General features: G+C 54.4%; 5 protein-coding genes across 5 annotated transcripts; 3 read left to right on the plus strand and 2 right to left on the minus strand.

The window, feature by feature from the left end:
• Nucleotides 1-22: 22 nt before the first annotated feature.
• Nucleotides 23-2,526, plus strand: BDY24DRAFT_438850 (hemerythrin domain-containing protein; the record flags this gene model as incomplete). Its single annotated transcript, XM_076644400.1, has 8 exons — nt 23-73; nt 211-550; nt 663-784; nt 1,589-1,640; nt 1,707-1,893; nt 1,993-2,171; nt 2,259-2,282; nt 2,362-2,526. Exons 2-8 carry the CDS (start codon nt 242-244, stop codon nt 2,524-2,526), a joined length of 1,038 nt encoding a protein of 345 aa, XP_076499496.1. The 5' UTR covers nt 23-73; nt 211-241.
• Nucleotides 2,527-3,105: 579 nt separating this feature from the next.
• On the plus strand, nt 3,106-3,745 carry BDY24DRAFT_325241 (ELYS family protein; the record flags this gene model as incomplete). The annotated part of the gene is made up of 2 exons (XM_076637056.1): nt 3,106-3,330; nt 3,431-3,745. Coding segments are annotated over 2 exons (540 nt in total), but the record flags the coding sequence as incomplete, so codon positions are not given.
• Nucleotides 3,746-3,801: 56 nt separating this feature from the next.
• On the plus strand, nt 3,802-5,924 carry BDY24DRAFT_230821 (uncharacterized protein). The gene has a single exon (XM_076636633.1). It carries the CDS (start codon nt 4,165-4,167, stop codon nt 5,725-5,727), a length of 1,563 nt encoding a protein of 520 aa, XP_076499498.1. The 5' UTR covers nt 3,802-4,164; the 3' UTR covers nt 5,728-5,924.
• Nucleotides 5,925-6,300: 376 nt separating this feature from the next.
• BDY24DRAFT_379324 (O-fucosyltransferase family protein) lies at nt 6,301-8,755 on the minus strand. The gene is made up of 10 exons (XM_076639036.1): nt 8,510-8,755; nt 8,321-8,388; nt 8,239-8,257; nt 7,856-8,146; nt 7,307-7,653; nt 7,226-7,245; nt 6,881-7,144; nt 6,708-6,778; nt 6,577-6,605; nt 6,301-6,502 (listed from the first exon to the last, which is right to left on the minus strand). Exons 1-10 carry the CDS (start codon nt 8,685-8,687, stop codon nt 6,452-6,454), a joined length of 1,338 nt encoding a protein of 445 aa, XP_076499499.1. The 5' UTR covers nt 8,688-8,755; the 3' UTR covers nt 6,301-6,451.
• A 213-nt stretch (nt 8,756-8,968) lies between these two features.
• PLP1 (Plp1p) lies at nt 8,969-10,473 on the minus strand. Its single transcript, XM_076644401.1, has 7 exons — nt 10,421-10,473; nt 10,163-10,339; nt 9,970-10,056; nt 9,806-9,881; nt 9,570-9,703; nt 9,300-9,388; nt 8,969-9,225 (listed from the first exon to the last, which is right to left on the minus strand). Exons 1-7 carry the CDS (start codon nt 10,432-10,434, stop codon nt 9,050-9,052), a joined length of 753 nt encoding a protein of 250 aa, XP_076499500.1. The 5' UTR covers nt 10,435-10,473; the 3' UTR covers nt 8,969-9,049.
• Between the last annotated feature and the right edge of the window lie 414 nt (nt 10,474-10,887).

The raw sequence follows: 10,887 nt of genomic DNA on the forward strand, positions 1-10,887 counted from the left end.
CAGTCTGCCTCCGATCCCTGTTCTCCTTCAAACCATCCCAACCTCAAAAGAAAGCTTTTTCTCTTTTTACAAGGTACGCAGCATCTCTACCTTCGCTAGTCTCATCTTTCGAACAGCCTTTTTTTTAAAAAAAAAATGCTCTCTCAGCCGTCGACCGACTCAAAACACCGAACTGATCTCGAGCTCGCTGCATCGCTTTCCCTTCCTCAGCCCTCCTCCCTTCTCCCTCCCCCTCCGACCCATGCCCACCGAACTCCCCGTCGTAGGCGTAGGCTACGGTGCCTTCCGCGAAGGCGGTTCCCCTCCTCCTCCCAATTTCAGCAGGCAGATCATCAACGCCGTCGTCAAACCCTTCCGCTCCTCCGTCAAGCTCCCTCCCTTCTCGATCCTCATCTCCTCCAAGGAGTACCTCTTCCAAGGAATCGACTCGGAGGAAGCTCACTCCGACCCGGTCCTGGTAGATAGGCTGCTGGTGGCGTACTGCGAGCTGAAGAGGAAGAAGGGCGACAGCAAGGAGGTCGTGGGAAGCAGGTTGACGGACATAGAACAGGTGAGTAACGGGGACGAATCTCCTTCCCTTTCCCTTTCCTTTCCTTTCCTTGCTTCTCGTAGAGGACCAGACTGGCTAACCTCTTTCTCTTCTACTCTCCTTCGTTTCCTAGGAAACCAAAGATCGTCACTCCTCCCTGGATTCTCTCGCTCCCTCGTCCTCGACCGGGCACTTGCGTGCCGACCTCGCTATAGCTCCCTGGCCGACTCTGAGACTTCAAACCTTCGCTGCTAGGTCGGTTCAGCTTTCCTTCTGTTCTTTCCTCGCTTCTCCGCTTTGTTTGGAGACTTGCAGACTGATTTTTCACCTCCAACCTTCCCCCTCGTCGCGACGCGCCGTTCTTCAGCGTTCAACACGTCCGTTCGAGCCTTTCTCTTCCCGTTTCGACCGTCTTTTAGTGCATAGAATTATCGGATGTTTCGTGGAGGTATTCTTAAGGGGTTTGGAGGGCGTGTTGTGGGAGAGAAGGACATTTGGAAGGGACGACGCGTCGACGATCTTTTGTTTTCGCTCGAATGTCGCTCCTAGCCCTTGTTTACCCTCCCTTCTTCGACCTTGTTTATCTAACGCATACTGTCTGTTTCTCTCTGCGTGTGTCAAGGTCTATATCTGGCAGGAGAAGCTGCTCTACGAACGAGTGAGACGGAGTGTCGAGGCTCGCAGGACGCTTCGTTTCGCTCCCCATTCTTTTCGCGCTTCCTTCGTTCGTTTGATACTCTGTAGCAGCGTACCGATCTGTTTCCTCCTTCTTCCAGAGATGTGTGGGAGGAGACCCAAAAAAATGCTCAAATTCTGTGGAGTCAGACTCAAGGGCTGACGCGATCAACTTCGCCCGACCTCCTGTTAATTCGCCTTCTTTCCTCCAACCACCACCACTCCACCAACTCGGTAGGGGTCTCTCTCCCTCAGTCTCTATCACTCGCATATTCATGAAGCTGACTCCTCACAAAGTCCTTCTTCTTCCCATCCTCTCGTCTCCAGCCCCGTCGACCTCGGCTCTCCACCCGTCTTTCCTCTCTTTCCTCTTTCCTCCTCCAGCAAGATGGCTACCGCTACTCCCCTCGAGATCTGCCACGAAATCAAGATCGACGTTCGTTCCAATCCTCTTTCTGTAGTCGCGTCTCTTACTGACATTTTCTCGACTTTTGAACAACAGCACACCAACGTCAAAGATCTCTTCGCCCGCTTCCAAGCCTGCACCAGCGAGGACGAGCGACAGAGACTCGCTATCATCAACACTCTCGTCCGAGAGATCGTCATCCATTTGGAAGCTGTAGAAGTGACTCTCTACAAGACGTTCAGGTCGAAAGGGATGTCGTCCGAGGCGTTGGAGGGTGATCAGAGTTCGTCCTCTTTCTCTTTCTTCTTTCTCTCTCCTTCACTCGTTACTTTCCTCTTCGAAGCTCTTGCACAATTCCTCGCTGTTGGCTCTTCTTCCCCAGAAACTCACGCCCGAATCGTCACCTTGGTCGCAAACGTCGAGTCGCCTCGAACGCTCGATCCAATCGCCTACGACTCCATGGTCTCCGAAGCTGTCGAAGCTTTTTTGGATCATGCTAGGGAAGAGGAGAGAGTCCGTCTTCCTCAGCTCGAGTTGTTCATTACCCAGGAAGAGAACACTGTGAGTTCGAGTCATCTCACGACGCGTCGTGCGACTGAACTGACTTACTGACTCCCTCTCCCTCGTTTTCCTCTCTCTTGTCATCAGAAACTCACTCAGGACTTCCTCAAAGTCTGTTTGAGCAACCTTCTTCAGTCACGTCTGAGGAGAGAACAGGTCGTTCCTGACTCCGTTGCGCTTCTTTCTTCAGGCTCGAACGACCGTCCCCGTCCGTCCCCTCCCTCACGCTTCTCACTCAGGCGGATCGGCTGAGAAGGTCGCTTTCGCTGCTGGGAAGGTTCGAGATGCTCTCCTTGAGACTATCTCTGGGAAGAGAGAGTACGTCGAGGTTGCGCAGAAGCATGCGGCGTACTGAAGGGACGACGCGTCGAGGTTTTCGTTTCTCCGACCAGGTAGTTTCTCGCAGTTACGATCCTTGACCAAATCTATGTGATCGATTCATCTTGCCTTCGAAAGAGAACCAAAAAAAGACTTCCTCAGCTACCATGACGCCCTTCAGAACAACCGAACGAGCTTGCTTTCGAGTTTCTCTCCCAACTTCGACGTTCGACGTTCGACCCCCCCTCGACCTCCTTCGTTCTTCCTTCTCTCCCCTCCCCTTCACCACAAAAAGACCCCAGGATGGATCAAGTGAGTGTGCACTTCGTTACACATACTCAAGCTTGAACTGACTTCTATAACTCTCCTGCAGGCATCCGGTCGAGAAGACGTCTTCGCTCTCTTCGATACCTCCCCTTCCTCCTTCCTCTGGTCCCCTCAACGAACCTCCCTCGTTCAAGCCGGTCGTCAACCCACTGGAACTCTCTTCTTCGACGATCTCATAAGTATAGCTGGAGTCGGTCCGTACCCCTGTCCTCTGTCTTCTTTCGTCAAGAAGCAAAGACGGCAAAACTGAACATCTCTCTCTCTCGTTGTTCGTTCAGACGGCTCCCTCTACCCTCCTCAAGACATTCTCTCCCTTCGAAGACTGCTAGGAGCGATCCAGATTTCTTCTTTCGATAAACTCAAGAAGGACTGTCTCGTTTACTACCTTTTGAAGGATTCGGAGGAAGGAGGAGGGACCGGTCGAGCAACGAGGTTCGCGGAGGAGAGGTTGATCCCTTCTCAATTTGTGGATCTCACGGATGGATATTGGGCTATGGACAACGGGCTATGCGAGGTGAGTCCATACGCTCTCTCCTTCTCTCGATGGGTGGGATGTCGAACGAGAAACTCATTGAGCGGCCCTGCTCCTCCTTCCTTCCTTCCCTCTCCTCCAGCTCGCCGTCTCTCGCCTCTCCTCCATCTCTGTCAAACCCGACTTCACCTCTAAAATTCTCCTCACCCTTTCCAAAATCCCGTCTCCACCCTCTTCCAACCCCAACATCACCTCGGACTCCCTCTCAGCTCGACTCGTCCTTTACTTCATCCGCTTCGCTCGTCCAACCATCGACTCTCCTCAGGACGTCCACATCAAACTCGACGCGTTGGCCAAGACGAGCATCAGGGAGGCGTGGATGTACATGAGGACTTTCGAGGAGGGAGAGTTTAGAGCTGGCTTGATCAGGAGGGTGTTCCAGTTTTGTCTTACTCGTGAGCTCACTTCTTTCTCCTTCCCTGCCCTTCGCCTCGTTGCGTCTCTCTGTCTACAGCCTTCCATTCTTCCTTTCGCAGAAACTGACCTCGGACCTCTCTGCTTCGTTGCATCTCAGCCAAACCCAAACCCACTCCTCTCCAAACCCTCCTCGCGTTCCCTTTCACTCCCTTCGAGGACCAAACCCTCTCCTCCCTCTGCCTCGCTCCTCCCACTTCCCCTCCCCTTCCTACTCCCTCCCTCACCGTCCTCTTCGACCTCGCCAACGTCAGGCTCGTCTCTCAAGGACGATTCGCAGAGGCTATCAAGCTGGATCGAGCCATCGGAGCCAAGGGTCAAGCAGCGGAGAAGCGACGAGCAACCATCTTGGGTTTGGTCAGGTTGTTGCCCGAGGTTCAGAGGAGGATCCTGGAGCTGGAGATGGACGAGGGAAGAGACGAGGTGGAGCAGGTTGGAATGGTGGTTGATGGTGTATCTAAGAAGGGGAAGGGAAAGGAAGCGGCGGTCGTGGTGAACGGAGCTGGAGGGGACGAAGATGTCGAGATGGGAGGACTCCCGGCTTCGACTTCCAACGGATCGACCTCTTCGCTCATGAGCGCCTCAACTTCGAACCTCAACCTCCCTCTTTCAGCCTCTCAAGTCCTTCGAACCTCCTCTCCTCAACTCGCCGTCCACAGAGCCTTCATCGCTCCTCCCTCCTCTCCAGGTCCTTCGTTCTCTCCTCGTCCAATCCAACCCTCAACTCCAGGACGCGTCGGTCTACAACAAACCGCATCCACCGCCTTCGCCTTCCAAGCTCCAACGAGCATCTCCTCTCCTCGTCCCCTTCCCTTCGGAGACCTCAACAAATCCCTCTTCGCCTCCAAACCGTCGTCGCCAGCTCCCTCGTTTGGTCGACCTCAGAGTCCCTTCGCTCCTTCAGCTTCGTCGAGGCAGGTCGAGGTCGGATCCCCCGGTCCCGCTCGAGGATTCGCTCAGCAGCAACCTTCGTCGTCGTCGCAGCATCAAGCTCTGGCTAGCAGCCAAAGTCAACGAGAAGCTTCTCCCTTCGCTCAAGCCGCTCGTCAAGCTTCGGCTCTGCAAAGGTCGACAGCCACACCCCGAGGAGGAACGGGGGCCAGGCTGGGTGCATCTACTGCTGGAGGAGCCTTCAGGAACGCCAGTCAGCAGCAGCCAGTCGCATCTTCGTCGTCGGTCAGGTCGAGGAGAAGGGAGGTCGAGGACGAGGACGAGGAAGATCGTCAGAGTCGAGAGACGACGCCGAAGAAGAAGCATCGTGATCACCACGCTCCTGCTTCTTCCTCGAGGCATCAGGACGTCGAGATGGACGACGAGGAACAGCCTGAACCCAGTTTCACCGGAGGTCGAAGGGAACAGGAGGATCTCAGGATCTCTCAACTGAACCACAACCCTCGGCAACAACCCTCCTCGTCCGCTTCTTCGTCTCGCATCAAGAAGCAACCTCCTCCTCCTCCTTCCACTTCCACCCGATCCGCCAACAATACCGCCTCTTCCCGACGAAAACCCGCTTCCTCAGCCAAACCAGCTCCAGCTCCCATCCCCGAAGCTTCCACCACCTCCTCCCCACCTCCTGCTCCCGCTCCCAAACCCCAACCCACCCGAGCCTCGCACCGTCGAACAGCCTCCCAAGTCTCCAACGCTCCACCTCCAGCCCCAACTCGAGTGTCCTCCCGACTCGCAACCGCTACTCGAGCCACCACGACGAGGAGCAAGGTCGTTCCCGGAGCGTTCCACCAAGAAGACGACGCCGAGGAACACGACGTGGTCTCTTCTCCTCCTCCTCCCAAGAGAACAGCTGGAGGGAGGCCGAACACAAGGGCGGCGAGTGTGGTTTCGGATGCTGGAGGAGAAGAGGAGGAGGGAGGACGAGGGAAGAGAACGACGCGAGGGAGTGTGAGGGGGACGGTTTCGCCGGAGCAGAAGCAGAAGACGGCTGTCAGGAGGAGTACGAGGAGGGGTTGAGAAGTAGCAGGAGAGATTGAAGGAGGTGGGGAAGGAGGAAGGGAAGGATAGTTGAGACGGAATGGACATGGAATCGAGCGTGCTTTGGACTCAGATCGGGAAAGGTTTCGGACGCGAAGGAAGGCTAGAGACGCGTCAACCTTTCGAGTCCGAGAACTACTGGAAAGGAGGAACAGTATGGACACATCCGAGGAGGCTGGGCGAGATGACTATCTACAGGTTTCGCCGCTTCCTCGAGCTCCCTCAAACGCGACGGTGTTGTTGTAGACTCTCCCGCCTCCTAAAGACGGATGATGGCTCCTTCGCCAAGGGAAGAAGCGACCTCGGGAACGACAAAGGTGTCGTGAGGGGTGTGGAGTTTTGGCGAGAGGGGAGGAGAGAGAAAGGCGACGCGTCAGTTCACGACTCGAATGGGAGCTGAGGAGAGAAGCGAGAACCTACCGAGAGACGCAGCGTCTGTTGTTTGAAAGGCAAAGAGGGTCTAATCAAGATTTGAACGACGAGAAAGGCTCAAGGGAGAAGACTCGCACTCAGATCCCCGACCGCTCGTGTCCTTCAGTTTCCCTTCCATCCTTTGACGTCCTTTCACAGGATCCGGAAGAAGACAAGTATTCAAATGCTCTGAATCTAGACAAAACAAACAACGGTACGAGCTCGGCGAGACCAGAAAATAATAGATACCCAAATGCGACCCAAACACAAAGACCCAGATTTCCTAGCCTAGCTAGCTCGGATCCGATGCGGAAACCATTCTGTACATCCCTCCGTTCCAGTCCTGGATCGAAAGGGGTAAGGCGGGATTGAAGTCAGTTTGAAGATCGAATCTAGAAAAGAGAAAAGGAAACGGACCTGGGTACGAAGACCTGCGAGGAGGGACACTGAGAAAGACAGAAAATACCAGAAGTGGTAGGGCAGGTCAGTTCAGGAATGGAGCTCAGAGGGACTTTGGGAAGGAGGAAAACGAAAAGGATGGAACGAACTCGTGGATTCAGCCGTTCCGAGGAAGTGAGTCCCCTGCGAGAGAAGAACCGTCTCAACGAGGAGAAGATACCTAGAAGGAAAACAAGGAAGAATCTCATCAGTCTCCCCCCAGACTACTTCGAACCGAAGAGCAAGAAGAAAGTAGGGGGACGTGAAAACGGAGTCGACTCACCAGCCTCCCAGCTCCTTCACCAGCTTCGAGTTCTCCAGCCCGTTCACGTCGAAGGTACTCCGCCACCCTCTCTCTCGAAGTTCAGAGTAGAAAGCTGGCTCCGTTTCGTCCGAAATGACGAGGACTTCCGTAGGGAAGGGAGGTCGAGTCAACGCGTCTCCTTGCCTCTCGTACTCTCGCTGCATCTTTGCGAGAGCGAAAGCGAACTGAGCAGTAGTAAAACAAGGGTTGTCGTCCTTGCACTGCCAATCGAAGTCGCCATGTCTGCAGGATCGGGAAGAAGGGAACGAGGCTCAGCGACGACGCGACGAGAGCGAGAGAAAAGAAGCAGATGCGAAGGCTCACCTCACGTGAAACACGACGAACTGGAAGGCGAAACGAGGGTCAGTACGACTCTTCGGAGTGAACGAAAGGAAGTTGACGCACTGGCGGAACCTCCTCCTTCTTCGAGACCCCGAAGATCTTCTTCAACAGAGTCTGAGCTTCCTCCACGATCTCTTCCCTGAATCGCATCTTCTTCCCGACATGTCCCCATCCCCCTAGACCCTTCTTGTACTCTCCCTGCGAGTGGGTTCCGTCTTTGGTACCGTGGTAGAGCCACTCGGCACAGGCAAATTTCTCGTTAGGACGAAGCGTCGTCGGAGGGAGAGTGTCGACGAGGTCCTGAAAGAAGAGAGAGTTTGGGAGGAGGTACGGCATGAAGGCGGCCCAGGAGAGCGATAGTTTAGGGGATACGGGATTGGTTTCTCCGGGGTAGGGGTGATAGATGGGGTCTGCCCAGCGAGGGAAAAGGAAGAGAGGGAAAAGAGGGAGGGAAACGATGTCAGCGTCGCCTTGTCCGGTTCTTTTGCTTCCCTCAGCTACGCCGTCCCTTCTCGTTGTCGTATTCAAGACTACACGAGAGCGCGACCCTACAATCAACCACCGCTCGTCTCTGCCGCTTCGGAACTTGACGAAACCGAGGGGAGGACTCACTGATCTTCGCAAAGCTCATCGACCACTCTTCAGTGAGAGGCCCACCTCCCCAACATCCGACCTCAGGCCAGCTCGGATCCGTTGCCCTTGAAGGATCGATAACTCCGTTGATATCTTCCCACTCCAAGATTCCAGACTGCTGGATTTGGGCGGTTTCGGCCTGGAAACGAGGGAGGTCGAAGACGGAGGAGACGGCGAGGGCGGGGAAGTCTTCGATTTCGCTTAGTTGCCAGTTGGAGTAGAAGGGCGGAAGTATGGGAGTTCGTTGAGTGAGCATGGCGAGGTAGATGACTGTTGATACGAGGGAAAAGGAGGGAGAGGGCGTAGGGAGGACAGAGTGTGAGCTCGAGGAGGAAGGAAGGAGACGTTGAGCTCGAGCTCACGATTGAACACCGACATCACCTGCGTGAGAGGGAAGAAAGAAATCAGTCTCTACGTAGTATAGCTCTAGAGAAAACTACTTACCTGATTCGTAAAGCCCGAGTCTCTCCCTGGACCTGCAGTGAGGTAGAAAACGTCTGGATCGAGGCGATCTGAGAGAAGGAAGGAGGGTTGGAGGCGAACAAGGAGGAGGAGAACGAGCTCATCAGTTCTTCCCCTGTAGAGACTCTGGTCTTCTCTTCTCCACATTTAGAGTGATGACGCCAAACTAACCTAGCGAAGGATCTCCCAGCTTCCCTTTAAGGAGCGCTGCTCCTCCTCCTTGAACGAGAGCTCGACCTGTCGACGACGAGCGCCACTTCCAGCTCGAGGACGCTGCTCCAGAGTGAAGGATGAAGATGAAGCCGGCCAAGAAGAGGACGAGCAAGAGCCGACGAGACTGACGAGCCATCTAAGGACCCAGGGAGGGAAAGGAGAGAAGAAGAAAGAAATGGAAGGGGAAGGAGGAAGGATCGTGGGAGTTGGCGAGGCGATCGTCTTCGAAGTTGTGGCTTTCGGAACCTTGGAAGCTTCGAAAAGAAGTCAATATATCAGGCGGAGAGCGAGTTCGGAGAGCGACGAGTTTCAAGGATCTCGCAGGTGGAGGGAGAGCCTTCCCGAAATTCTGAAAGGCGTAACGCAGAAGGTGGGTCGAGGAGATCGCGTCGCGGAGGAGCGACTGATCTTTGTTCTCTCGCTCTTCTCCTTCCCTGAGACGACCAGCTTCCAATCTGTTGTAGCGTTTACGCGTTGAACGTCCTGCGAAGAGCATCATCAATCACTCCTATCGTCGTCGTCCCCGTCACTGCCTCTCCCTCGACTCGCCACGCCCTGTCGAATCCCTCGTCTCCCACTCCCACTCCCGCCTCCGCTCGCAAAGGTAGAGTTGGTGAAGTTGAACGAAGCAGCTTGTTGATTTGGAGGAACGGCTCCTGGAGCTGGGATGACACCTGCGAGACGAAAACGACCGAAAAAGGGAGTGAGTCCTGAGGGGAAGGAGAGGACGAGAGAACTGAGAACTTACCGCTCTCCTTCAACCTGTTCTCCAAAGCACCAGACTTGAAGTCGTCCTCCTTCCCTTCCACCATCGTCAAGCCTTCGAATCCGACGATCCTAGAGGGAGGGAAGAAGCACGAAAGGGTCAGCTTTCCCCTCGAGTTCGCGTCGCCGCGTTTGCTCATTCTTCCGGTGGCTCGGTCTCTCGCTCTCCTTCCCTCCTTCCCTCCATTCCAATATCCTCCCGTCATCCGCTTCCCCCAACCGAGAGAGACCAGAGAGGCCTAGCATTACTCACTTATCCTTCGCAGACCCTCCAACAAAACACAAGACACATGGCAGGACTTTGATCTGCATCTTCTCCACGAGCCACGGCACGTTTGCGACATCTGCTTTGAGGAAGAGGGTTTTAGGGTGATTTGGTGCTATCCTCTGCAAAGATACGAAGGCAGAACGAACGTAGGGGAATGGTCAGTTGGCGAAGGGAGAAGGGAGGAGGGCGAGAAGGAAGGTCGAATCTGAGCTCGGACGAACCTCGAGGTGTCGATGCATGATGTGGCAGCGACGGAAGTCTGGGTGAAAGAAGTGAATGACGACGTAGGACTCTTTTCTGTTGAGGATCAAAGCGAGAAGAGATCAGAGGCTCGAAGATCAGTTTGAAGACTGTGGCCTAGAGGGAAGGGAGGGATGGGACGAACGAAGACGTGATGATGAGCTCCTTCTCTATCTTGATCTCCGTATAGCGGCCGTGAAGATCCAGCTTCTGCATCTCTATACGCAGATTACTAGTAATCCGATAGCACCGCCGAAGAGAGAAGAGTCAGTTTCAAGGAGCTTCTCCGTGCGCTCAAGCTCAAAAGGAAGGGAGGGAAGGAAAGGTGTCGAGCTCACTCTTCTTTCAGCTGCTCCATTCTCTTCTCTCTGAAACCTCCCCAGTCAAAGCCTTCCTCGTCCTCCTCGAGCTCCTCAAAGAGCTCCCCGTCGGACTTGTCTGAGTCGTTGTCGTCTTCCAGGTCAACCTCTCGACGAGGAAGGACGGAAGGCGCCGTTCGAGGCGCGGTGTCGATTCTGAGGAGAAAGGAGGAAGAGAGGGGAAACGTTAGCTTCACAGATATTGGAGTCAAAGATATCGATATGGAGAGTGCTCACAGGTCTTCTGACATGAGGTGGCGTGAAGGTGCTGTAGTGAGAAGGGAGAGGTTGAAGGAGTAAGTTGAAGGAAAGAAGGGACGAGCTCATTTCGAGTCGCCTGCCCTCCCTTCCCCCGCTCTCTTTTCTGGCTTCAGAACCATCACTGACGAATAAAGAGTCAAAGAGAGCGTAGAGACTACTCCTAAGGACATTGCTTAGTATCTGCCTTCGAGAGAGAAACAAACAAATACTACAACCTCCCGTTCCCCCCGTTCGTCCCCTTTCTTCGTCTTTCTCTCTGTCTTCCACTCAAGGCTGCTGAGAATGAGACCTAATTATCGCTGAGTTTATGGAGGCTTTAAATGAAGTGCGAGAAAGAAAAGGGTATGGTTGCATAGAAAGCCGGAGAGAACGAAGCAAAATAACAACACAGCGACGACGCGTCGACCAACCAAAGTTGCTTTCAACCAACGGTTCCGTCCTTC

Source organism: Mrakia frigida, assembly GCF_051309035.1.
Source record: "Mrakia frigida strain ATCC 22029 unplaced genomic scaffold BDY24scaffold_5, whole genome shotgun sequence".
NCBI classification, from domain to species: Eukaryota; Fungi; Basidiomycota; class Tremellomycetes; order Cystofilobasidiales; family Mrakiaceae; genus Mrakia; species Mrakia frigida.